This window comes from Aquarana catesbeiana, linkage group LG11, assembly GCF_042186555.1.
Source record: "Aquarana catesbeiana isolate 2022-GZ linkage group LG11, ASM4218655v1, whole genome shotgun sequence".
Classification (NCBI taxonomy): domain Eukaryota; kingdom Metazoa; phylum Chordata; class Amphibia; order Anura; family Ranidae; genus Aquarana; species Aquarana catesbeiana.
This window is the reverse complement of record NC_133334.1, coordinates 253034952-253060643: the sequence shown is the minus strand read 5'-3', so window position 1 is coordinate 253060643 and position 25692 is coordinate 253034952. Positions and strand designations below refer to the sequence as shown.

The window sequence follows — 25692 nt, the reverse complement described above, 5'->3', positions numbered from 1 at the left end:
TTGGGGTTGTGAACTGGCTGTGTGTATGTTGGGGTCAGGTTTGTGACTGGCTGTGCGTTGGGGTTGTGGGCCGGGACTCGCTCTGTAGGTGTTGGGGTTGTGGGCTGGGGCTGTCTGTGTGTGTGTGTTGGGGTCATGACTCGCTCAGTATGTGTGCTGGAGTCGTGGGTCGCGGCTGGCTGTGTGTGTTGGGGTCGCGGCTGGCTGTGTGTGTTGGGGTCGCGGCTGGGTGGGTGTGTGTGTGTGTGTGTGTGTGTGTGTGTGGTGGGGGTCGCGGCTGGCTGTGTGTGTTGGGGGTCGCGGCTGGCTGTGTGTGTGGTGGGGGTCGCGGCTGGCTGTGTGTGTGTGTGGTGGGGGTCGCGGCTGGCTGTGTGTGTGTGGTGGGGGTCGCGGCTGGCTGTGTGTGTGTGGTGGGGGTCGCGGCTGGCTGTGTGTGTGTGGTGGGGGTCGCGGCTGGCTGTGTGTGTGTGTTGGGGGTCGCGGCTGGCTGTGTGTGTGTGTTGGGGGTCGCGGCTGTGTGTGTGTGTTGGGGGTCGCGGCTGTGTGTGTGTGTTGGGGGTCGCGGCTGGCTGTGTGTGTGTGTTGGGGGTCGCGGCTGGCTGTGTGTGTGTGTTGGGGGTCGCGGCTGGCTGTGTGTGTGTGTTGGGGGTCGCGGCTGGCTGTGTGTGTGTGTTGGGGGTCGCGGCTGGCTGTGTGTGTGTGTTGGGGGTCGCGGCTGGCTGTGTGTGTGTGTGTTGGGGGTCGCGGCTGGCTGTGTGTGTGTGTGTTGGGGGTCGCAGCTGGCTGTGTGTGTGTGTGTTGGGGGTCGCGGCTGGCTGTGTGTGTGTGTGTTGGGGGTCGCGGCTGGCTGTGTGTGTGTGTGGTGGGGGTCGCGGCTGGCTGTGTGTGTGTGTGGTGGGGGTCGCGGCTGGCTGTGTGTGTGTGTGGTGGGGGTCGCGGCTGGCTGTGTGTGTGTGTGGTGGGGGTCGCGGCTGGCTGTGTGTGTGTGTGGTGGGGGTCGCGGCTGGCTGTGTGTGTGTGTGGTGGGGGTCGCGGCTGGCTGTGTGTGTGTGTGGTGGGGGTCGCGGCTGGCTGTGTGTGTGTGTGTGGTGGGGGTCGCGGCTGGCTGGCTGTGTGTGTGTGGTGGGGGTCGCGGCTGGCTGGCTGTGTGTGTGGTGGGGGTCGCGGCTGGCTGGCTGTGTGTGTGGTGGGGGTCGCGGCTGGCTGGCTGTGTGTGTGGTGGGGGTCGCGGCTGGCTGGCTGTGTGTGTGGTGGGGGTCGCGGCTGGCTGTGTGTGTGGTGGGGGTCGCGGCTGGCTGTGTGTGTGTGTGTGTGGTGGGGGTCGCGGCTGGCTGTGTGTGTGTGTGTGTGGTGGGGGTCGCGGCTGGCTGTGTGTGTGTGGTGGGGGTCGCGGCTGGCTGTGTGTGTGTGTGTGTGGTGGGGGTCGCGGCTGGCTGTGTGTGTGTGTGTGGTGGGGGTCGCGGCTGGCTGTGTGTGTGCGCGCTGGGGTCGTGGGTCGCAGCTGGCTGTGTTGGGGTTGTGACTGACTGTGTGTGTGTTGGGTTTGTGGGTCGCGGCTTGCTGTGTGTGTGTGTGCGTATGCTGGGGTCTTGGGTCGCAGCTGGCTGTGTGTGTTGGGTTTGTGGGTCACGGCTTGCTGTGTGTGTGCGTATAATGGGGTCTTGGGTCGCTGCTGCGTGTGTTGGGTTTGTGGGTTGCTGCTGGCTGTGTGTGTGTGTGTGTGTGTGTTGGGGTCGCGGCTGGCTGTGTGTGTGTGTGTGTTGGGTTTGGGGGTCGCGACTGACTGTTTGTGTTGGGCTTGTGGGTCACGGCTGGCTGTGTGTGTGCGTGTGCTGGGGTCTTGGGTCGCAGCTGGCTGTGTGTGTTGGGTTTGTGGGTCGCAGCTGTGTGTGTGTATGTGTGTGCTGGGGTCTTGGGTCGTAGCTGGCTTTGTGTGTTTGGGTTGCGGCTGGCCGTGTGTGTGTGCGCGCTGGGGTCGTGGGTCGCAGCTGGCTGTGTTGGGGTTGTAACTGACTGTGTGTTGGGTTTGTGGGTCGTGACTGACTGTGTGTTGGGTTTGTGGGTCGCGGCTTGCTGTGTGTGTGCGTATGCTGGGGTCTTGGGTCGCTGCTGGCTGTGTGTGTTGGGTTTGTGGGTCGCGGCTGTGTGTGTTGGGGTCGCGGCTGGCTGTGTTGGGGTTGTGACTGTGTGTGTTGGGTTTGTGGGTTGTGACTGACTGTGTGTTTGGGTTTGTGGGTCACGGCTTGCTGTGTGTGTATAATGGGGTCTTGGGTCGCTGCTGGCTGTGTGTGTTGGGTTTGTGGGTTGCTGCTGGCTGTGTGTGTGTGTTGGGGTCGCGGCTGGCTGTGCGTGTGTGTGTGTTGGGGTCGCGGCTGGCTGTGTGTGTGTGTGTGTGTTGGGGTCGCGGCTGGCTGTGTGTGTGTGTGTGTGTGTGTGTGTGTTGGGGTTGCGGCTGGCTGTGTGTGTGTGTTGGGGTTGCGGCTGGCTGTGTGTGTGTGTTGGGGTCACGGCTGGCTGGCTGTGTGTGTTGGGGGTCGCGGCTGGCTGTGTGTGTTGGGGGTCGCGGCTGGCTGTGTGTGTTGGGGGTCGCGGCTGGCTGTGTGTGTTGGGGGTCGCGGCTGGCTGTGTGTGTGTGCGTATGCTGGGGTCTTGGGTCGCAGCTGGCTGTGTGTGTTGGGTTTGTGGGTCGCGGCTGGCTGTGTGTGTGTGTGTTGGGGGTCGCGGCTGGCTGTGTGTGTTGGGTTTGTGGGTCGCGGCTGGCTGTGTGTGTGTGTGTGTTGGGGGTCGCGGCTGGCTGTGTGTGTTGGGGGTCGCGGCTGGCTGTGTGTGTGTGTGTGTTGGGGGTCGCGGCTGGCTGTGTGTGTGTGTGTGTGTGTGCGTATGCTGGGGTCTTGGGTCGCAGTTGGGTTTGTGGGTCGCGGCTGGCTGTGTGTGTGTGTGTGTGTTGGGGGTCGCGGCTGGCTGTGTGTGTGTGTGTGTGTGTGTGTTGGGGGGTCGCGGCTGGCTGTGTGTGTGTGTGTTGGGGGTCGCGGCTGGCTGTGTGTGTTGGGTTTGTGGGTCGCGGCTGGCTGTGTGTGTGTGTGTGTTGGGGGTCGCGGCTGGCTGTGTGTGTTGGGGGTCGCGGCTGGCTGTGTGTGTGTGTGTGTTGGGGGTCGCGGCTGGCTGTGTGTGTGTGTGTGTGTGTGCGTATGCTGGGGTCTTGGGTCGCAGTTGGGTTTGTGGGTCGCGGCTGGCTGTGTGTGTGTGTGTGTGTTGGGGGTCGCGGCTGGCTGTGTGTGTGTGTGTGTTGGGGGTCGCGGCTGGCTGTGTGTGTGTGTGTGTGTGTGTTGGGGGTCGCGGCTGGCTGTGTGTGTGTGTTGGGGGTCGCGGCTGGCTGTGTGTGTGTGTGTTGGGGGTCGCGGCTGGCTGTGTGTGTGTGTGTTGGGGGTCGCGGCTGGCTGTGTGTGTGTGTGTTGGGGGTCGCGGCTGGCTGTGTGTGTGTGTGTTGGGGGTCGCGGCTGGCTGTGTGTGTGTGTGTTGGGGGTCGCGGCTGGCTGTGTGTGTGTGTTGGGGGTCGCGGCTGGCTGTGTGTGTGTGTTGGGGGTCGCGGCTGGCTGTGTGTGTGTGTTGGGGGTCGCGGCTGGCTGTGTGTGTGTGTTGGGGGTCGCGGCTGGCTGTGTGTGTGTGTGTGTGTGTGTGTGTTGGGGGTCGCGGCTGGCTGTGTGTGTGCGCGCTGGGGTCGTGGGTCGCAGCTGGCTGTGTTGGGGTTGTAACTGACTGTGTGTGTGTTGGGTTTGTGGGTCGCGGCTTGCTGTGTGTGTGTGTGTGCGTATGCTGGGGTCTTGGGTCGCACCTGGCTGTGTGTGTTGGGTTTGTGGGTCGCTGCTGTGTGTGTGTGTTGGGGTCGCGGCTGGCTGTGTGTGTTGGGGTTGTGGGTCACGGCTTGCTGTGTGTGTGCGTATAATGGGGTCTTGGGTCGCTGCTGCGTGTGTTGGGTTTGTGGGTTGCTGCTGGCTGTGTGTGTGTGTGTGTGTTGGGGTCGCGGCTGGCTTTCTGTGTGTGTGTGTGTTGGGGTTGTGACTGACTGTGTGTGGTGGGTTTGGGGGTCGCGACTGACTGTTTGTGGTGGGCTTGTGGGTCACGGCTGGCTGTGTGTGTGCGTGTGCTGGGGTCTTGGGTCGCAGCTGGCTGTGTGTGTTGGGTTTGTGGGTCGCAGCTGGCTGTGTGTGTGTGTGTGTATGTGTGTGCTGGGGTTTTGGGTCGTAGCTGGCTTTGTGTGTTTGGGTTGCGGCTGGCCGTGTGTGTGTGCGCGCTGGGGTCGTGGGTCGCAGCTGGCTGTGTTGGGGTTGTAACTGACTGTGTGTGTGTGTTGGGTTTGTGGGTCGCGGCTTGCTGTGTGTGTGCGTATGCTGGGGTCTTGGGTCGCTGCTGGCTGTGTGTGTTGGGTTTGTGGGTCGCGGCTGTGTGTGTGTGTTGGGGTCGCGGCTGGCTGTGTTGGGGTTGTGACTGACTGTGTGTGTTGGGTTTGTGGGTTGTGACTGACTGTGTGTTTGGGTTTGTGGGTCACGGCTTGCTGTGTGTGTATAATGGGGTCTTGGGTCGCTGCTGGGTTTGTGGGTTGCTGCTGGCTGTGTGTGTGTGTGTGTGTGTGTGTGTGTGTGTGTTGGTCGCGGCTGGCTGTGTGTGTGTGTTGGGGTCGCGGCTGGCTGTGTGTGTGTGTTGGGGTCGCGGCTGGCTGTGTGTGTGTGTGTGTTGGGGTCGCGGCTGGCTGTGTGTGTGTGTGTTGGGGTCGCGGCTGGCTGTGTGTGTGTGTTGGGGTCGCGGCTGGCTGTGTGTGTGTGTTGGGGTCGCGGCTGGCTGTGTGTGTGTGTTGGGGTCGCGGCTGGCTGTGTGTGTGTGTTGGGGTCGCGGCTGGCTGTGTGTGTGTGTTGGGGTCGCGGCTGGCTGTGTGTGTGTGTTGGGGTCGCGGCTGGCTGTGTGTGTGTGTGTTGGGGTCGCGGCTGGCTGTGTGTGTGTGTGTTGGGGTCGCGGCTGGCTGTGTGTGTGTGTGTGTTGGGGTCGCGGCTGGCTGTGTGTGTGTGTGTGTTGGGGTCGCGGCTGGCTGTGTGTGTGTGTGTGTTGGGGTCGCGGCTGGCTGTGTGTGTGTGTGTGTTGGGGTCGCGGCTGGCTGTGTGTGTGTGTGTGTTGGGGTCGCGGCTGGCTGTGTGTGTGTGTGTGTTGGGGTCGCGGCTGGCTGTGTGTGTGTGTTGGGGTCGCGGCTGGCTGTGTGTGTGTGTGTTGGGGTCTTGGGTCGCGGCTGGCTGTGTGTGTGTTGGGTTTGTGGATCGCTGCTGGCTGTGTGTTGGGGTCACGGCTGGCTGTGTATGTGTGCTGGGGTCGTGGGTCGCAGCTGGCTGTGTTGGGGTTGTGACTGACTGACTGTGTGTTGGGTTTGTGGGTCGTGACTGACTGTGTGTTGGGGTTGCGGCTGGCTGTGTGTGTGTTGGGGTCTTGGGTCGCGGCTGGCTGTGTGTGTGTGATGGGGTCGCGGCTGGCTGTGTGTGTGTGTGTGTGTGTGTGTTGGGGTCGTGGCTGGCTGTGTTTGTGGTCAGGGTTGTGACTAGCTGTGTGTGTGTGTGTGATGGGGTCAGGGTTGTGACTGGCTTTGTGTTGGTGTTTTGGGCCGGGGCTGGCTGTGTGTTGGTTGGGGCTCGTTCTGTAGGTGTTGGAGTCATGGGTCAGGGCTCGCTTTGTGTGTGTGTGTGTGTGTGTGTGTGTGTGTGTGTGTGTGTGTGCTGGGGTCATTGGTCGGAGCTGGCTGTGTGTTGGGGTTGTGACTGACTGTGTGTGTGTGTGTGTGTGTGTGTGTGTGTGTGTGTGTTTTGGGGTCGCGGCTGGCTGTGTGTTGGGGTTGTGGGTCGCAGCTGGCTGTGTGTTAGTCAGGACTCGCTCTGTTTGTGTGCTGGAGTCGTGTGTTGGGGTCGTGGGTCGCAGTTGTGGTGTGTGTGTTTGGGGTCAGGTTATTGTTGTGGCTAGCTGTGTGTTTGGGGTTGTGGGCCGGGGCTGACTGTGTGTTGGTTGGGGCTCGCTCCGTAGGTGTTGGAGTTGTGGGTCAGGGCTGGCTGGATGTGTGTGTGTGTTTGGGGTTGTGGGTCGGGTCTGTCTGTCTATTTGTGTGTGTGTGTGTGTGTGTGTGTGTGTGTGTGTTTGGGGTCGGGACTCGCTCTGTATGTGTGCTGGAGTCGTGGCTGTTTGTGTGTCTTTGTTTTAGATTAATGGGTGGAACTTACTGTACTGGGGCCAGGTTTCAGAGCTGACTTTGCATGCTATAGATGACTAATATTAAATGGGTAAATAACTGGGTCACTGCTCAGGCTCACTGGGTGTTCTGGAGTTGGCGGTGTTATGCCCTTTGTTATATAATGAATGGCACTCGCAATGCTTTATACTTGTCTTTCTCTTGCAGGTGCCATGTTTCTGGCCGGTAGGACAGGCTGAAGATCCTGTTCACACAGCTCAGAAATTGGCTCATTTAAAGAAATTAACCTGTCTGCAGAGACCAAAGGGGAATAATGGTGATTTTGCGCCGGGCTCGGCCGCCTGCTTCCGCCCCAACCAGCAATGAATCTTGACTCGCTTTCGCTGGCCTTGTCTCAAATCAGCTACCTTGTGGACAACTTAACGAAGAAAAACTACCGGGCCAGCCAGCTGGAAATACAACATGTAAGCAAATTGAACAGCCAGGCTGCTAATGATGAGGATACTTACTAAGGGCCGGTGACAAGTCAAAATGAATTGTTCCCTATGAGTGTCGTCTTAACTGGTCTGACTTGTGTCGGTCCGACATTGAAAATTATTCCCTGCATTACTTTGGTCCGGCTTGGGTGCGATTTCAGCCTATTGACTTGAATAGAAGACGCATCCAAGTCAGATTATCGTCTTAACTGATCCGACTTGTGCTCTGAGGCTCTTTAACCACTTCCCTACCCGCCTATAGTCAAATGACGTCCACAGATGGGATCTCCCGTCCTGGGTGGACGTCATATGAGGGCCTTGGGTTCCCCGCCGCCTAGGGGGCGCGCGCGCCCGCCGCGTTGCTCGGGACCCGCTGCGTTTGCCCAGCGGCCGCGATGTCCGCCGGGCACTTGCGATTGCCCGTTAACCGGGCCGGACCGTGGATCTGTGTGTGTAAACACACAGATCCACGTCCTGCCAGCTCAGAGGAGAGCGATCTGTGTTCCCACAACAGCGGAACACTGATCGGTCTCCTCCCCTTGTACGTCCCCGCCCCCTACAGTTAGAAGCATTCCCTAGGAAATGTGTTTCACATTTAACCCCTTGTGTCCCCCTAGTGGTTAACCCCTTCACTGCCTGTCACATTTACACAGTAATCAATGCAATTTTATAGCATTGATCGCTGTATAAATGTGAATGGTCCCAAAAATGTGTCTAAAGTGTCCGATGTGTCCGCCATAATGTCGCAGTCACGAAAAAAAATCGTGATCGCCGCTATTAGTAAAAAAAAAAAAAATTTTTTTTAAAATGCCATAAATCTATCCCGTATTTTATGGACGCTATAACTTTAGCGCAAACCAATCAATATACGCTTATTGCGATATATTTTTTTTTTTTCTTCCAAAAATATGTAGAAGAATACGTATCGGCCGAAATTGAGGAAACATCCCAATTTAAAAAAAAAAAAAATATTTAATATAGCAAAAAGTAAAAAATATTTGTGTTTTTTTTTTTTTTTTTTTTTTTTTTTTTTTCAAAATTGTCGCTCTTTTGTTTATAGCGCAAAAAATAAAAACCGCAGAGGTGATCAAATGCCACCAAAAGAAAAGCTCTATTTGTGGGGAAAAAAGGATGTCAATTTTGTTTGGGTACAACGTCGCACGACCGCGCAATTGTCGTTTAAAGTGCAACAGTGCTGAAAACTAAAAATTGTTCTGGGAAGGAAGGGGGTGAAAAGGCCCGGTATTGAACCGGTTAAAGAGGAACCGCATGCCAAAAAAGGGGGGATGCGCCCCCCCCCCCCCAAAAAAAAAAAAAAAAAAAATCCATTACAGACCTTTATTCAAACATGCAGCCTTGCAGGTCAGGAAGGGGGGGGGGGGGGGGGGTGTGAGTGACCCTCCTCAAAGCACCTTGTCCCCATGTTGATGGGGACCAGGACCTCTTCCTGACAACCCTGGGCCCCATGCCGTTTGGTGTGTTGTTTAAAAAATAAAAGTCATACTTGCCTCCTCCTGTGGAAGGGTTTTGCACAGAGCAGCCTCGATCCTCTTCCTGGGGTCCTCCCATGGCGCTCCTGGCTCCCGCTGCTATCAATCTATCCAATGAGGACCCGAGACAGTGGCTGAAGCTGCTGTGCTCCTCCCTGTCATGATCGGGTTCAGTGGGGGGCTGCTGCACTACAGAAGGTTTTTCACCTTCTTGGTTTACAACCCCTTTAAAGCCTAACATTACCCATAATAATTTGATAACATTTTTTTCTTTAGCAAGGAACATACTTTCCACATTAATTAACCATTCAGCGCTGGAAGGTTTAAACCACTTCCTGACAAGCCATTTTTGCGATACTGCGTTAACTGACAATTGCGCGACACTGTATCCAAATAAAATTGATGTCCCCTTTTTTCCCTCCCCCCACAAATAGAGCTTTCTTGCTGGTGTTTTTTGCGCTTTTTTTTTTTTGCTATAAAACATACCCAATAGAAAAAATAAAAAAATCAAATTTCTTTATCTGTTTAGGTCAATATGTATTCTGCTACATGTTTTTGGTAAAAAAAAAAAAAAAAATTCCAGTAAGCGTATATTGATTGGTTTGCACAAAAGTTTTAGTGTCTACAAACTTTGGTATATTCTTAAAAAATGCACTGTTACTGTACTAATGACACTGGCAGGGAAGGGGTTAACAGCAGGGGCTATAAAAGGGTTAAGTGTGTTCCCTAGGGAGTGCTTTCTAACTGGGGGTTGTGCTTTGACTGGGGGGAAAATAGAGATCTGTGTTTCTGCTTAGCAGAAACACAAGATCTCAATTTTTCCCTCTGGCAGAACGGCTCTGCCTTGTTTACATAGGCAGACCGCTGATCAGGGGACATTGCGTCTGCTGGACCCTCTGATGGGCTCCTGCTGTGTCTAATCACAGCGGGGCTCCAGCGGGCCGTGTGCCCCGGAGCCAAAGAAAACATTTTTTCTATATCTATGAGAATAAAATGGCAGCCATTGCAATATTTTGTCACATGGTATTTGCGCAGCAGTCTTTCAAACCCAATTTTTAGGGGAAAAAATACACTTCAATGAATTTAAAAAAAAAAAAAAAAAAAAACAGTAAAGTTACCTCAATTTTTTTTTTTTTTTTGTATCATGTGAAAGATGTTACGCCACGATAATCATGATAGAATTGTGATTCTCATTTTAGCCAGAATAGTGCAGCTCTCATGTACGTGGTGCGGTCCTTTAACCACTTAAGGACTAGCCTCGTTTTGGAATTTAGGTGTTTACATGTTTAAAACAGGTTTTTTTGCTAGAAAATTACTTAGAAAAAAAACAATATATAATGTTTGCGGGTTCTAACACCCTAGAGAATAAAATGGCGGTCATTGCAATACTTTTTTTCATACCGTATTTGCGCAGCGGACTTACAAGCGCGCTTTTTTGGAATACTTTGAAAACTTTTTTAAATAAAAAAAAAAAAAGACCATAGTAAAGTTAGCACAATTTTTTTTTTTTTTTTTTTAAATATATTGTGAAAGATAATATTACGCCGAGTAAATTGACACCCAACATGTCACGCTTCAAAATTGCGCCTGCTCGTGGAATAGCGTCAAAATTTTACCCTCAAATCTCCATAGGCGACGTTTAAAAAAATTCTACGGGTTGTATATTTTGCGTTACAAAGGAGGTCTATGGCTGGAATTATTGCACTCCCTCCATCGATTGCGGCGATACCTCACACGTGTGGTTTGACCACTGTTTTTATATGCGGGTGCTACTCATGTATGCGTTCGCTTCTGCGCGCGAGCTCGTCGGGACGGGGGGGTTTAAAAAATTTTTTATTTTACATTATTTTATTCATACATGATTTATTATTATTTATAATGTAAACATACCTTGTAATAGAAAAAAGCATGACAGGACCTCTTAAATATGAGATCTGGGGTCAAAAAGCCCTCAATCTCATATTTGCACTAAAATGCAATTAAAAAAAAAAAACGAAAAAAAGACATTGAAACAAATGTGCCTTTTTAAGATGAATGGGCGGACGTGACGTTTTGACTTCGCTTCCGCCCTGCAGTGTCATGGAGACGAGTGGGCGCCATCTTCCCCTCACTCGTCATTAGGCACAACAAGGGGACAGACGCGATCGCCTCCGCCGCTACCGACGGCTCCGGTAAGCGGCCGAGGGGGGGGCCCTCTTCTGCCACCGATGAAAGTGATCTTGCGGCGAATCCACTGCAGAGACCACTTTTATCTGAAAGCCGAACGTCGCACGAAAACGGGGAAACCGGGGTTATGTCAGCTAGCTGCTGCCATAACAATGATATCTGCGGCCAAACTTTGGACGTACATCGGCGTGCGGCAGCCGGAAAGTTGTTAAGCAGTTAAAGCAGAGTTCCACCCAAACGTGGAACTTCCGCTTAATCCCATAACCCCCACCCCTCCGGTGCCACATTTGCCCCCTTTCGGGGTGGGGGAGTGGGTACCGTGTGTGTCTTTTTTTTTTTTCCCCATTTCTGGGAGACCGGGCTGCAGCAAAGTACGACAGCAGCTCGGCCTCTCTCCCCTTCTGCTGGGCCATGTGCTTTACACATGCGCAGTAGAGACCCGGCCGATTTCCCTGACCAGCTGATGTAAACATCGCCGGACTGCAGGACAGGTAAATGTCCTAATGTTAAAAGTCAGCAGATACAGTATGTGTAGCTGCTGACTTTTAATTTTTAAAGGGGTGGGCGGAACTCCCCTTTAAGCTGCTAAAAGTAGTGTGTGCTGTAAATTCCCTCCAGCATTGCTCTTGTTTTTTTGTTTGTTCTGGCCGCCATTCTGCTGAAGCCCAGAACCGCATTAAATCCTAAAGCGGAACTAAACCCATCGATTTAATGGTAAAAAAAGTTGGCAATTCCAGAAATGTAACTGTCACATTTGCTTGTGTCCTCAACTGTCAAATCATCATGGCTGGTGTCATAACTGATCACATGTGCTACACCATGGCAATTGCAGATCAAACAGAAGCATCTACAGTGGCTTGCGAAAGTATTCGCCCCCCTTGAACTTTTCAACCTTTTGCCACATTTCAGGCTTCAAACATAAAGATATAAAATTTTAATTTTTTGTGAAGAATCATCAAACAAGTGGGACACAATTGTGAAGTGGAACGAAATCTATTGGATATTTTAAACTTTTTTAGCAATTAAAAAACTGAAAAGTGGTGCGTGCAAAATTATTCGGCCCCTTTACTTTCAGTGCAGCAAACTCACTCCAGAAGTTCAGCGAGGATCTCTGAATGATCCAATGTTGTCCTAAATGACTGATGGTGATAAATAGAATCCACCTGTGTGTAATCAAGTCTCTGTATAAATGCACCTGCTCTGTGATAGTCTCAGGGTTCTGTTGAAAGCGCAGAGAGCATCATGAAGACCAAGGAACACACCAGGCAGGTCCGTAATACTGTTGTGGAGAAGTTTAAAGCCGGATTTGGATACAAAAAGATTTCCCAAGCTTTAAACATCCCAAGGAGCACTGTGCAAGCGATCATTTTGAAATGGAAGGAGTATCAGACCACTGCAAATCTACCAAGACCTGGCTGTCCCTCTAAACTTTCAGCTCAGACAAGGAGAAGACTGATCAGAGACGCAGCCAAGAGGCCCATGATCACTCTGGATGAACTGCAGAGAACTACAGCTGAGGTGGGAGAGTCTGTCCATAGGACAACAATCAGTCGTACACTGCACAAATCTGGCCTTTATGGAAGAGTGGCAAGAAGAAAGCCATTTCTCAAAGATATCCATAAAAAGTCTCGTCTAAAGTTTGCCACAAGCCCCCTGGGAGACACACCAAACGTGGAAGAAGGTGCTCTGGTCCAATGAAACCAAAATCAAACTTTTTGGCCACAATGCAAAACGATATGTTTGGCGTAAAAGCAACACAGCTCATCACACTCAACACACCATCCCCACTGTCAAACATGGTGGTGGCAGCATCATGGTTTGGGCCTGCTTTTCTTCAGCAGGGACAGGGAAGATGGTTAAAATTAAGGGGAAGATGGATGCAGCCAAATACAGGACCATTCTGGATGAAAACCTGTTGGAGTCTGCAAAAGACCTGAAACTGGGATGGAGATTTATCTTCCAACAAGACAATGATCCCAAACATACAGCAAAATCTACAAAGGAATGGTTCACAAATAAACGTATCCAGGTGTTAGAATGGCCAAGTCAAAGTCCAGACCTGAATCCAATCGAGAATCTGTGGAAAGAGCTGAAAACTGCTGTTCACAAACGCTCTCCATCCAACCTCACTGAGCTTGAGCTGTTTTGCAAGGAAGAATGGGCAAGAATTTTAGTCTCTCGATGTGCAAAACTGATAGAGACATACCCCAAGCGACTTGCAGCTGTAATCGCAGCAAAAGGTGGCTCTACAAAGTATTTACGCAAGGGGGCCGAATAATTTTGCACGCCCCACTTTTCATTTTTTTTATTAGTTAAAAAAGTTTCAAAAATCCAAAAGATTTAGTTCCACTTCACAGTTGTGTCCCACTTGTTGGTGATTCTTCACAAAAGATAAAAATTTTATATCTTTATGTTTGAAGCCTGAAATGTGGCAAAAGGTTGAAAAGTTCAAGGGGGGGCGAATACTTTCGCAAGCCACTGTACCTTGGCTGCTAAGGATAGGAGGGTTTAATTGTGCTTTAAGGCTGTCGGCACTTTGGCCTCTACAAATTTGCTCTATTTTTAGGCACTGCCAAGTGAGCATGTGCCGGGTGAGGCAGTGCGATGTTGGATTTTAAACCGTATAAGCACTTCTTTTTAATGTTTTACATGGCTAGACCTGCAAAATGGGCCAGCCTGAAGTCATCTAGCAGGACTTAGTTTTCTGACTAAAGTTTCACTTTAAGCCCAAATTTGAAGTGTTCTGTGACAGGAGGTTCAGCCAGCTCTAAGCCCTGTCCCCTTTTTAAGCAGACTGTTCTTTTACAGTGCTGATTGTTCATAATAGTGAAAGATCATGCAGCTCTGTGTAATCTACTTGCTGGTGCTTGTACACATAAGTGGGCCTGGCCTATGGATCACACAGCCCTGCATTGCTTTTATGTATAAACAGCATTGTCTAGACCAGTGCCATGGCAGGATGGATCCTTTCCGAGCCTAATGCTATATGCACATGTCCCCCAAAGGACTAAAAAGTTAGTCTAGTGAGACTTTAATAACTGACATTTATTTTTCTGTGTAGATTGTGAATCGGCACGGTCCGGAGGCAGACAGACACTTGTTACGCTGCCTATTCTCACATGTGGATTTCAGTGGCGATGGTAAAAGCAGCGGTAAAGATTTTCATCAGGTAAGAGCTCTTCAAGTGAATATTGTCCGTTTTGGTGTGAGATTCGTAGGATGTTAATCGTCTGCTGTGGATATTCGCAGTAAGCCGTTTTTTGAGAAGTGAAGATGTCTTCACATCTGTACACAGGACTGCACTGCTTCAGTACCCTCAGATTTTTGAGGATTCTCCAAATCAGAAGTAAAGGTGTTTCAATAAGTACTGTTAGTGCTCCAACATCCTGGCTTGTATTCAGCCTCCAGGGCCAGGGGTGTGTGTGTGTGTGTGTGTGTGTGTGTGTGTGTGTGTGTGTGTGTGTGTGTGTGTTAATAAAACATAAAAAAAAATCTCATACTCGCACACTATCTCACAAAAGTGAGTGCACCCCTCACATTTTTGTAAATGTTTTTTATACCTTTTTCATGTGACAACACTGAAGAAATGACACTTTGCACCATGTAAAGTAGTGAGTGTACAGCTTGTATAACAGTGTAAATTTGCTGTCCCCTCAAAGTAACTCAACACACAGCCATTAATGTCTAAACCGCTGGCAACAAAAGTGAGTACACCCTTAAGTGAAAATGTCCAAATTGGGCCCAATTATCCATTTTCCCTCTCCGGTGTCATGTGACTCATTTAGTGTTACAAGGTCTCAGGTGTAAATGGGGAGCAGGTGTGTTAAGTTTGGTGTTATCGCTCTCACTCTCTCATACTGGTCACTGGAAGTTCAACATAGCACCTCATGGCAAAGAACTCTCTGAGGATCTGAGAAAATATTGTTGCTCTACATAAAGATGGCCTAGGCTATAAGATTGCCAAGACCCTGGAAATGAGCTGCAGCATGGTGGCCAAGACCATACAGCGGTTTAACAGGACAGGTTCCACTCAGAAAAAAAGTTGAGTGCGTGTGCTCGGCATCATTTTCAGAGGTTGTCTTTGGGAAATAGACATATTAGTGCTGCCAGCATTGCTGCAGAGGTTGAAGGGGTGGGGGGAGGGTCAGCCTGTCAGTGCTCAGACCATACGCTGCACACTACATCAAATTGGTCTGCATGGCTGTTGTCCCAGAAGGAAGTCTCTTCTAAAGATTATGCCCAAGAAAGCCCACAAATGGTTTGCTGAAGACAAGCAGACTAAGGACATGGGTTACTGGAGCCATATCCTGTGGTCTGATGAGACCAAGATAAACTTATTTGGTTCAGATAGTGTCAAGCATGTGTGGTGGGGAGTACAAAGACAAGTGTGCCTTGCCTACAGTCAAGCATGGTGGTAGGAGTGTCATGGTCTGGGGCTGCATGAGTGCTGCCGGCACTGGGGAGCTACAGTTCATTGAGGGAACCATGAATGCCAACATGTACTGTGACCTACTGAAGCAGAGCATGATCCCCTCCCTTCGGAGACTGGGCCGCAGGTCAGTTTTCCAACATGATAGCGACCCCCCCCCCCAAACACACCTCCAAGACTACCATTGCCTTGCTAAAGAAGCTGAGGGTAATGGTGATGGACTGGCCAAGCATGTCTCCTGACCTAAACCCTATTGAGCATCTGTGGGGCATCCTCAAACGGAAGGTGGAAGAGCGCAAGGTCTCGAACATCCACCGGCTCCGTGATGTAGTCATGGAGGAGTGGAACCAGTGGCAACCTGTGAAGCTCTGGTGAACTCCATGCCCAAGAGGGTTAAGGCAGTGCTGGAAAACAATGGTGGCCACACAAATTATTGACACTTTGGGCCCAGTTTGGACATTTTCACTTAGGGGTGTGCTCACTTTTGTTTCCAGCGGTTTAGACATTAATGGCTGATTTATTTTGAGGGGACGGCAAATTTACACTGTTAACCACTTGAGCCCCAGACCATTATGCTGCCTAAGGACCAGAGGTCTTTTTCCAATTTGGCACTGCGTCGCTTTAACTGCTAATTGCGCGGTCATGCAATGCTGTACCCAAACGAAATTTGCGTCCTTTTCTTCCCACAAATAGAGCTTTCTTTTGATGGTATTTGATCACCTCTGCAGTTTTTATTTTTTGCGCTATAAACGGAAAAAGACCGAAAATTTTGAAAAAAAAAATATTTTCTACTTTTTGTTATAAAAAAAATCCAATAAACTAAATTTTAGTCATACATTTAGGCCAAAATGTATTCGGCCACATGTCTTTGGTAAAAAAAATGTCAATAAGCATATATTTATTGGTTTGCGCAAAAGTTATAGCGTCTACAAACTAGGGTACACTTTCTGGAATTTACACAGCTTTTAGTTTATGACTGCCTATGTCATTTCTTGAGGTGCTAAAATGGCAGGGCAGTACAAAACCCCCCCCCAAATGACCCCATTTTGGAAAGTAGACACCCCAAGGAAATTGCCGAGAGGCATGTTGAACCCATTGAATATTTATTTTTTTTTGTCCCAAGTGATTGAATAATGACGAAAAAAAAAAAAAAATATTTACAAAAAGTTGTCACTAAATGATATATTGCTCACACAGGCCATGGGCCTATGTGGAATTGCACCCCAAAATACATTCAGCTGCTTCTCCTGAGTATGGGGATACCACATGTGTGGGACTTTTTGGGAGATTAGCCGCGTACGGGGCCCCGAAAACCAAGCACCGCCTTCAGGATTTCTAAGGGTGTAAATTTTTGATTTCACTCTTCACTGCCTATCAGTTTCGGAGGCCATGGAATGCCCAGGTGGCACAAACCCCCCCAAATGACCCCATTTTGGAAAGTAGACACCCCAAGCTATTTGCTGAGAGGCATGGTGAGTATTTTGCAGCTCTCATTTGTTTTTGAAAATGAAGAAAGACAAACTTTTTTTTTTTTTTTTTTCTTTTTTCAATTTTCAAAACTTTGTGACAAAAAGTGAGGTCTGCAAAATACTCACTATACCTCTCAGCAAATAGCTTTGGGTGTCTACTTTCCAAAATGGGGTCATTTGGGGGGGGTTTGTGCCACCTGGGCTTTCCATGGCCTCCGAAACTGTGATAGGCAGTGAAGAGTGAAATCAAAAATTCACGCCCTTAGAAAGCCTGAAGGCGGTGCTTGGTTTTCGGGGTCCCGTACGCGGCTAGGATCCCAAAAAGTCTCACACATGTGGTATCCCCGTACTCAGGAGAAGCAGCAGAATGTATTTTGGGGTGTAATTTCACATATTCCCATGGCATGTTTGAGCAATATATCATTTAGTGACAACTTTGTGCAAAAAAAAAAATAAAAAATTTGTCTCTTTCCCGCAACTTGTGTCGCAATATAAAATATTCCATGGACTCGACATGCCTCTCAGCAAATGGCTTGGGGTGTCTACTTTCCAAAATGGGGTCATTTGGGGGGGTTTTGAACTGTCCTGGCATTTTATGCACAACATTTAGAAGCTTATGTCACACATCACCCACTCTTCTAACCACTTGAAGACAAAGCCCTTTCTGACACTCATTGTTTACATGAAAGTTATTTTTTTTTTTTTTTGCAAAAAAATTACTTTGAACCCCCAAACATATATTTTTTTTTTAAAGCAAATGCCCTACAGATTAAAATGGTGGGTGTTTCATTTTTTTTTTTTTTTTCACACAGTATTTGCGCAGCGATTTTTCAAACGCATTTTTTTGGGGAAAAAACACACTTTTTTAAATTTTAATGCACTAAAACACACTATATTGCCCAAATGTTTGATGAAATAAAAAAGATGATCTTAGGCCGAGTACATGGATACCAAACATGACATGCTTTAAAATTGCGCACAAACGTGCAGTGGCAACAAAATAAATACATTTTTAAAAGCCTTTAAAAGCCTTTACAGGTTACCACTTTAGATTTACAGAGGAGGTCTACTGCAAAAATTACTGCCCTCGATCTGATGACCTTCGCGGCGATACCTCGCATGCATGGTGCAATTGCTGTTTACGTTTGACGACAGACCGCCGCTTGCGTTCGCCTTAGCGCGAGAGCAGGGGGCGACAGGGGTGCTTTTTTTTTTTTTTTTTTTTTTTTTTTTTTTTTTTTTTTCTTTTTTATCTTATTTTTAAACTGTTCCTTTCATATATTTTTTTTTTTTTAATTATCTCGGGGAATGTAAATATCCCCTATGATAGCAATAGGTAGTGACAGGTACTCTTTTTTGAAAAAATTGGGGTCTATTAGACCCTAGATCTCTCCTCTGCCCTCAAAGCATCTGACCACACCAAGATCGGTGTGATAAAATGCTTCCCCAATTTCCCAATGGCGCTATTTACATCCGGCGAAATCTAAGTCATAAAATGCTCGTAGCTTCCGGTTTCTTAGGCCATAGAGATGTTTGGAGCCACTCTGGTCTCTGATCAGCTCTATGGTCAGCTGGCTGGGTCAGCTGGCTGAATCACCGGCTGCATTCTCAGGTGCCCTGTTGAGACAGGAGAGCCAGAGAAAAACGCGGAAGACGGTGGGGGGGGGGGGGGGCGCATTCCCTCCCACGGCTTGTAAAAGCAGTCTAGAGGCTAATTAGCCACTAGGATTGCTTTTACATGAAAGCCGACTGCTGGCTGAAAAGAATGATACCAAGATGATACCTAAACCTGCAGGCATCGTTCTGGTATAACCATTCAAAGTCGTGAATGGCGTACCTGAAGACAAAAAAATGGTTAACAATAAAGCACGGTAAAGTATAAAAAATTGCATACCTGAAAAGCAAACATGATAAAACATAATAACAATAAAACATTGCAGAATAGAATACAGTAAAAAAGAGCAGAACAAGAGAGAGAATAGAGAGAGAGAGAACAATAAAACGACAACTATTTTTTTTTATTTTATATATTTTTTTTTTTTTTTTTTACACTTTTTTTGTAACTAACTTTTATAACGGTAACCGGTTCCAGGTTCGGGTCTCAAAATGCGATGGCATCTTGGGAGACCCTGTGAAAGTGTGCCTAGTCTGTGCAATGCTGTACCCTACGCTAATACTCAACTAATGAATGGTAGCGTTCAAAACATTCACCAATGCAAAGACCAGGATTGTCAGGACAGGAGGGACAATAATAGCGGGTGTCACGCCTATATCCGCGCTTGCTGCAGACACGACATCTTTTTTGGGGGTTCGTTGGGTAGGGGTACTCGGGAGGACATAAAGAAAATGCCTCTCATGCAGCCGACTGCATTTGGTTGGGGATGTGAATGGGGGAAGTATGGGCGCTGCAGAAGCGGTGGGTTCCCAATTAGGATTGGCGAATGCAGCAGGAAGGGCACTATGGGCACGACGGGCCTGTGTTTGTCTTCTTGGTGGCAGCGGGACACTACTTGTGCTTGCCACCTCACCAGCTTGAACTGCACTTATGGGACTCGCCACGTCACCAAGTGTTACTGCAGTGCTGGTTTGACTACGACCGGGGTGTACTAGGCCGCTGGCGCTTGCCAGTTCAATAAAAAGCTACCAAAAAAACTGTTAGCGATCGCAGGGATCAGGCCTGACTCTGCGAATGCTGCAGTTATGCGTTAAGTGTTTTGTAAGTGACAGTGATCGATCGATACTGCACTTGGGTGGGCTGGGCCGGGCGGAGGGGCAAAATGCAGGTGCTAGCAGGTATCTGGGCTGATCCCGCTAACACTGCGTTTTTGTGAACCCTAAACTGCTGGGGACGCTAGTATAGATCTGATCGGATCAGATACTATACCACTAAGGGAGCTGTACGGTGCGTGCGTGGGTGTTAGCGCTACTGGCGCTATCCTGACGCTGCCTGGGGCTGGTGCTTGCCAGTTCAGTTTTTTTTTTTTTTTCCTTCATCTCATAAAATTTAACAGTTAGACCCTTTTCACACTGGGGCGTTTTTCAGGCGCTTTTGGGCTAAAAATAGCGCCTGTAAAACGTCTTCCCTGCAGTCTCAGTGTGATATCCCGAGTGCTTTCACACTGAGGCGATGCGCTGGCAGGAGGTTAAAAAAAAGTCCTGCAAGCAGCATCTTTGGAGCGGTGTATACCACCACTCCTGCCCATTGAAATGAATGCGCACCGCTGCCAAAGCGCCTGCAAAGCGTTTCGGCAGTGGCGCTTCAGGGGCGCATTTAATCCCTTCCTCGGCTGCTAGCTGGGTTATAAGCTCCCCGCTAGCAGCCGAATAGCGCTGCTAAAATGACGGTAAAGCGCCGCTAAAACTAGCAGCGTTTTACCGTCAACGCATGCCCGCTGCAGTGTGAAAGCAACCTAAAGTGATACAGAAAATTTTTTACATTTAAACATTTATTAAACAAAACAAACCTCCAATCAGTTCACTTGTATGTATAATTTAGATAAAAAAAAAAACTATCTTAAAAATAAATACACAAAAACAGGTAATCAAAACTTTTGGAAGAAAAAAATGGGCTAACTTTACTGCTTAGTTTTTTTTTTTTGTAAATTTTATTAGTGTATTTAAAAAAAAAAAAAAAAAATTGCGTTTGAAAGACCGCTGCGCAAATACCGTGTGACATAAAATATTGCAACAACCGCTATTTTATTCCCTAGGGTCTCTGCTAAAAAAAAAAAATATAATGTTTGGGGGTTCTAAGTGATTTTCCAGCAGAAAATACAGGATTTTTACTTGTAAGCAACGAGTGTCAGAAAAGATTTAGTCTTTAAATGGTTAAACTGAGAGCTTCTACACACAGGAGTTCAGCTCATTCAGAAGTGTAAACATTGTATCAATTCAAGTTCTTTTTATCAGATTTGGCAGGCTGCCCAGAGAGGGGGAGAAGTCGCTTCAGAGAAGAATACAGGCAACTTGTATTGACTTCAGAAGTCATTTGCAAGTCCACTGAGTTATATGGGCCTTTTTTATCAGCACAATCGGCCAATGCCGATTAAGAAAAAAACGTCAAATATCGGCCGATATATCGGTCAACCTCTAGCTGTGAATGCTTTCCAGGTGCACTGTATATACCGAGTTATATGAATAAACACTTTGCTGTATTTGCCTGTAGCGTAGCCTTTCTGTGCACATCACACCTGGCACAGGAGGGCTCCATGATCTGTGCAGTGTTGGGTGATTTTGGTGAGTGTCGCAATATGATGGTTGTGCCAGTTTTAAGACGGTCCGTCTTAAAGTGGAGCTAAACTTCTTTTTCCCTAGTCACTGTCCTGTGCTGACATATTCTTCTCCCAGGTGCCGGTCTTTGGCCATCTTCATTGGCATGCGCTGGAGGCTGCTATCCTGGCACACAGGGACTGTGCTGGCAATGTGAGCTGAGCATGCATGCACAGCTCAGTTTACATCGCTTGGGAAGGTGGTGAGCAGACAGGTGTGTTTGGGTCCCCCACTGCCTGCTCGCTATTTACCACTGAGTTTTAGTTCTGTGATAACATTGCACTGACCTTGTTTTTACTTGCTACTCTATTTTCTTTCAGACGCAATTTCTGATTCAGGAGTGTGCATCGCTGATCACCAAGCCTAACTTCATCTCCACCCTCTCGTACGCCATTGACAATCCATTGCACTATCAGAAGGTCAGTGTGGACACTTGCGGTTTTAATTTTAGTGCTATAACATTCGTCATGAGCCTATTCTCATTTTGACTTCATCTGTTGTAGAGCCTGAAGCCATCGCCCCACCTTTTTGCCCAGTTGAGTAAAGTTCTAAAGCTCAGCAAAGTTCAGGAGGTAAGTGGTCCATAAGTTTTGGTGTTTTGCCAGGTTCTTGTTAAGGACTGTACACCTAGGGCCTGGAAGATTTGAGATTCCCAATGGAGAAAAAAACTGAGCACACATGTGACGATTTTGAGGGGAGAAGCGTCTATGACATAGACATTCTCAGTGTAGAAGCGCTTAAAACATATGTGACTATTTCCAACAGAAGGGTCTGGGGACATGTGATGGTTCTCCAGTAGAGTGGTGCCCAACCTTTTTGAAAAGTGAGAGCCACTTAAGCGACTTTGTAACTGGTCGCAGGCCACAATGAGTGGAGCGGGCGGATGACGGATCCATGACAAGGCCCACTACTCTATGGGCCCTCCGATCTGCCCAGACAGAAGGAGACGGGTCCCCTTCCTTCCCTTTTTTTTTTTTTTTTTTTTTTTTTTTTTTTTTATATCGGATTGGAGGTAGTCCGTTGTAAACTGACACATCGGTTTCCATCTGCCATTCCATAGAGGTAAATGGATGGTCCGATTTGGGCCTACTGAAAAACAGACAGGCGGACCTGATCATTCTTAATAGGGGCTTAAGGCTGCTTTTACACTGATGCGCTGTGGCTTTCCTGTGGGTTAGCCTCACTTTGCCATAGACTTCTATTACATCTTACAGGTGTGGTGCACTTTCTGAGCGCACCGAACCCACACATAACAGAAGTCTGACTCGGTGTAGCTAGTGTACCAGTATAGAGAACAGATATATGCCCATTGCTGTTTGACTTGAATTAAAAACTGAACTCCATCTTCAATTTTTTTTCCTTTCGGGATTCCTGCAGGTTGGTTGCTGGCTGTCCCCCAGGGTGGCTATGGCTGGCGGATACTGCTGGCTGTCCCCCAGGGTGGCTATGGCTGGTGACTGCTGTCCCAGGAGGTCATAGTGCAATTGGTATCACTCCGCCTGTGACAGAAGCTGGCACTATACAGGAAGCATCGGCTCTGCTTTCTACTGCAGCCTCATGCTTTCTATACCGCCGGCTCCATTCTTTTCTCTGGGATGGTGAATCGGGAACCTGCGATCTGGGCTTGCCATCCCAGAGCCGGAGGTTGCGAGCCACATGTGGCCTAGCGGTTAGGCACCCCTGGCCTAGGACATGGCTACCCGCCCTGGTGGAAAAAGGTCTGGGATACGTGGGACGGTTCCTGGTGGTGAAGAGCCTGGGGCATATGTAATGTACCTGGTTATGGAACGCTCTACCTACTCACATTCGCATGGAAGAAAACCATCAGGCCTTCAGGAAGAAACTCAAGACCTACCTCTTCTAAGAAGCTACACAACACAGGACAGATCCAGCACCTTGAGGCAATTCATTTCGCATTTGCAGCGCTATACAAATCATTCATTCATTGATTGGAGATGTGATTGGAATTTCTTTGCTTTTGTGGTGTTTTTTTACAAATTTTTCAGATATTAATATAAAAAAACACTAATGTAAAAAGTCTGTGTCTATTAAACCAAAAGTAATAAAGAACAGCTGACATGCTTAAATTACCCTACTAATCTAAAAATAAAGCTTAAAAAAAAAATCCCTCATAGTACAGTGCTTTTTTTAATAGTGAATTTACCTAGTAAACCAAAGTATACACTAAAAGTAGAACCAGTTTTAAAAACGCTCCAAAAATCCATGCAAAAAATTAGATTGGTAATACTAATTTTTTTAATTTTTGGGAGTGTTTTGGACACGTTTCTTTAATTATCTGTGTTTTGCTTCTGAATAGTTATTTATTTTCAGGACATGCTTAGGTTTACCAGGTAGATTAATGCACTGTACTATGAGGCGTGTGATCTATTCCCCCCCCCCCCCCCCCCCCCATTTTTTTGACCCCTTTTAGGTAGAGCCTAAATGTATTTTGATAAGATGTGGTTACAATATTTTCCTCATTTTAGGTGATCTTTGGCTTGGCCCTTCTGAACTCCTGCAACAGCGACCTGCGAGGCTTTGGTAAGTGTTTCGTCATTCTCGTCCTATATATAGTAGGATGGGATTCTTACTCTGGGTGGATTTCTTCAGTTTAACTTTTTGCCTTGTTCCTACAGCTGCACAGTTTGTGAAGCAGAAACTCCCTGATCTCTTGCGTTCCTACGTTGACGTGGACGTTAGTGGCAGCCAAGAAGGTGGATTCCAGGACATTGCCATAGAGGTCCTGCACCTCCTCCTCTCCAATCTCCTTTTTGGCCAGAAAGGAGCCTTCGGGGTGGGACAGGAGCAGATTGTGGCATTTCTTAAAACCCTGCGCAGAGGTGAGTGCTGGAGAGAAGCAATCTCTGCTCTATATGGAGAGGGACAAGCTATATGCACACAGATCCTCTGCAGCCTGTGATGAGGGCATAGGGCTGTGTTGTACTCTAATCTCTGGTGTACAAAGACTGCAGTGTATACACCGCAGTGAACCCATCCTTGTCGCACAAGGAAACAGGAAAAACAAAGGAAGCGCCTCTAAATGCAGACTGTCAGAAGTTTAACCACTTAAGGACCAGCCTCGTTTTGGAATTTAGGTGTTTACATGTTTAAAACCGTTTTTTTTTGCTAGAAAATTACTTAGAACCCCCAAACATTATATATATTTTTTTCTAACACCCTGGAGAATAAAATGGCGGCCACTGCAATACTTTTTTTTTTTTTTTTCACACCATACTTGCGCAGCGGTCTTACAAGCGCACTGTTTTGAAAAAAAAAATAACAGGAAAGTTAGTCCAATTTTTTTATTTTTTTTTTATATTGTGAAAGATAATGTTACACCGATTAAATTGATACCCAACATGTCACGCTTCAAAATTGCACCCACTCGTGGCATGGTGTCAAACTTTTACCCTCAAATCTCCATAGGCGACGGTTAAAAAATTCTGCAGGTTGAATGTTTTGCGTTACAGAGGAAGTCTAGGGGTAGAATTGTTGCTCTCGCTCTACCGATCGCGGTGATACCTCACGTGTGTGGTTTGACCACCGTTTTCATATGGGGGCGCTACTCATGTATGCGTTCGCTTCTGCGCACGAGCTTGTCGGGACGGGGCACATTAAATTTTTTTTTCTTAATTTTATTACATTGAAAAAAAATGTTTTTTGAAAAAAAAAAAAAAATGGGTCCCTTTTTATTCCTATTGCAAGGAATGTAAACATCCCTTGTAATAGAAAAAAAGCATGACAGGTCCTCTTAAATATGAGATCTGGGGTCAAAAAGTCCTCAGATCTCATAATTGGACTAAAAAGCAAAAAAAAAAAAAAAAATGTAATTTGAAAAAATGTCAACAGAAAAATGTGCCTTTTTTAAGACGTATGAGCGGAAGTGACGTTTTGACGTCGCTTCCGCCCTCCTATGGTATGGAGACGGGTGGGGGCCATCTTCCCCTCACTCGTCTCCAGACCCGGAAAGGTCCCTATCGCCTCCGCCGCTACCGACGCCTGCGGTGAGAGGGGGGTGGCACCTCTCCCACCGCCGATAACCGTGATCTCACTGCAAATCCACCGCAGAGACCACCATTATCGTAAACAGAACCGCCGGCTCTAAAGATGGATACCTCGGTTGTGGCAGCAGCTGCTGCCGTTACCGAGATATCCATCTTCAAACTGCCGACGTATATCTACATGAGCCAGTCGGTAAGTGGTTAAGATGAATAAAAATGCCAATTTGCAACTTACAAGCATGAATAAAGGTAAAGCTCCTCAATTTAAAAGTCTGGGACGTGGATGGAATCTGCCTGTCGAGGGGCAGTCTAGGTCAGCTGAGTGGCCGGGGTGCTGATGGGATGCGCCCGCCAAGGGGCTGCCAGGGTCCGCTGTGGGGAGGAGGAAGCTGTCCTGGTCCTTCAAGATTGCGCAGGAGCGCAATCATGGCACTCTGCATGTGGGGTTGTCACCAGAGGGGCTGCAACGCGTTTCAGAGCATGCGGAGCGGTCGGGCATGCATGCTCTTTCACCGGCAGCCTGCCTGATGAAAGGGTGCACATGCCCAACGGCTCTACTGCGCAAGCTCTGAAATGCATTGCAGCCCCACCCCCCTCCGGTGACTACCACACGTCGACACCACGTGCCACGATTGCGGTTCTGCACCATCTTGGGAGGAACAGGCCGGCTTCCTCCTTCCCTCCACATCTACACAGCCGACCCTGGCAACCCCTTGGCGGGCGCATCCCGTCAGCGCCAAGGCCACTCGGCTAACCCTGACAGCCCCATTGCAGGTGGATTACATCCACGTCCTGGACTTTTTATATGGATGAGCCCTACCTTTTTTTAATCATGCTTGTAAGTTGTCAATTGCCATTTTTTTAATTCATCTTAAAGCAGAGTTCCACCCAAAAGTGGAACTTTTGCTTTAAGTACCTTTTTACCCCCTGACAGCCCACATTTGGCATGTCATTTTGGGGGGGGGGGGCGGCATATCTGATTTTGACAGGTACCCAGCTCCCACTTTCGCTCTGGGCTTCCTAGGCGACGTCTCCTTTCCCCCTAGGTGGCCCCTCCCTCCAATCTTCTGAGACACGTCACAGGTCCCAGACGATTGCACGGCCATTCACGACACGCAGTGCACACCCGGTTGTGAAGCCGCAAGCTGTCAGTCGGGTGCCCACAGTAGTAATGC

General features: G+C 48.5%; 1 protein-coding gene across 5 annotated transcripts in view; it reads left to right on the top strand.

The window, feature by feature from the left end:
• Positions 1–25692, top strand: part of CNOT1 (CCR4-NOT transcription complex subunit 1) — a 73775-nt gene that overhangs the window by 4448 nt on the left and 43635 nt on the right. For all 5 annotated transcript variants that reach the window (XM_073605633.1, XM_073605636.1, XM_073605635.1 and 2 more), the window contains exons 2-7: positions 6425–6681; positions 13411–13518; positions 20837–20935; positions 21020–21088; positions 23003–23057; positions 23153–23356. In XM_073605633.1, coding sequence (XP_073461734.1) covers positions 6580–6681; positions 13411–13518; positions 20837–20935; positions 21020–21088; positions 23003–23057; positions 23153–23356 — 637 coding nt within the window. In that variant the 5' untranslated portion in view covers positions 6425–6579. The remainder of the gene's footprint in view (positions 1–6424; positions 6682–13410; positions 13519–20836; positions 20936–21019; positions 21089–23002; positions 23058–23152; positions 23357–25692) is intronic.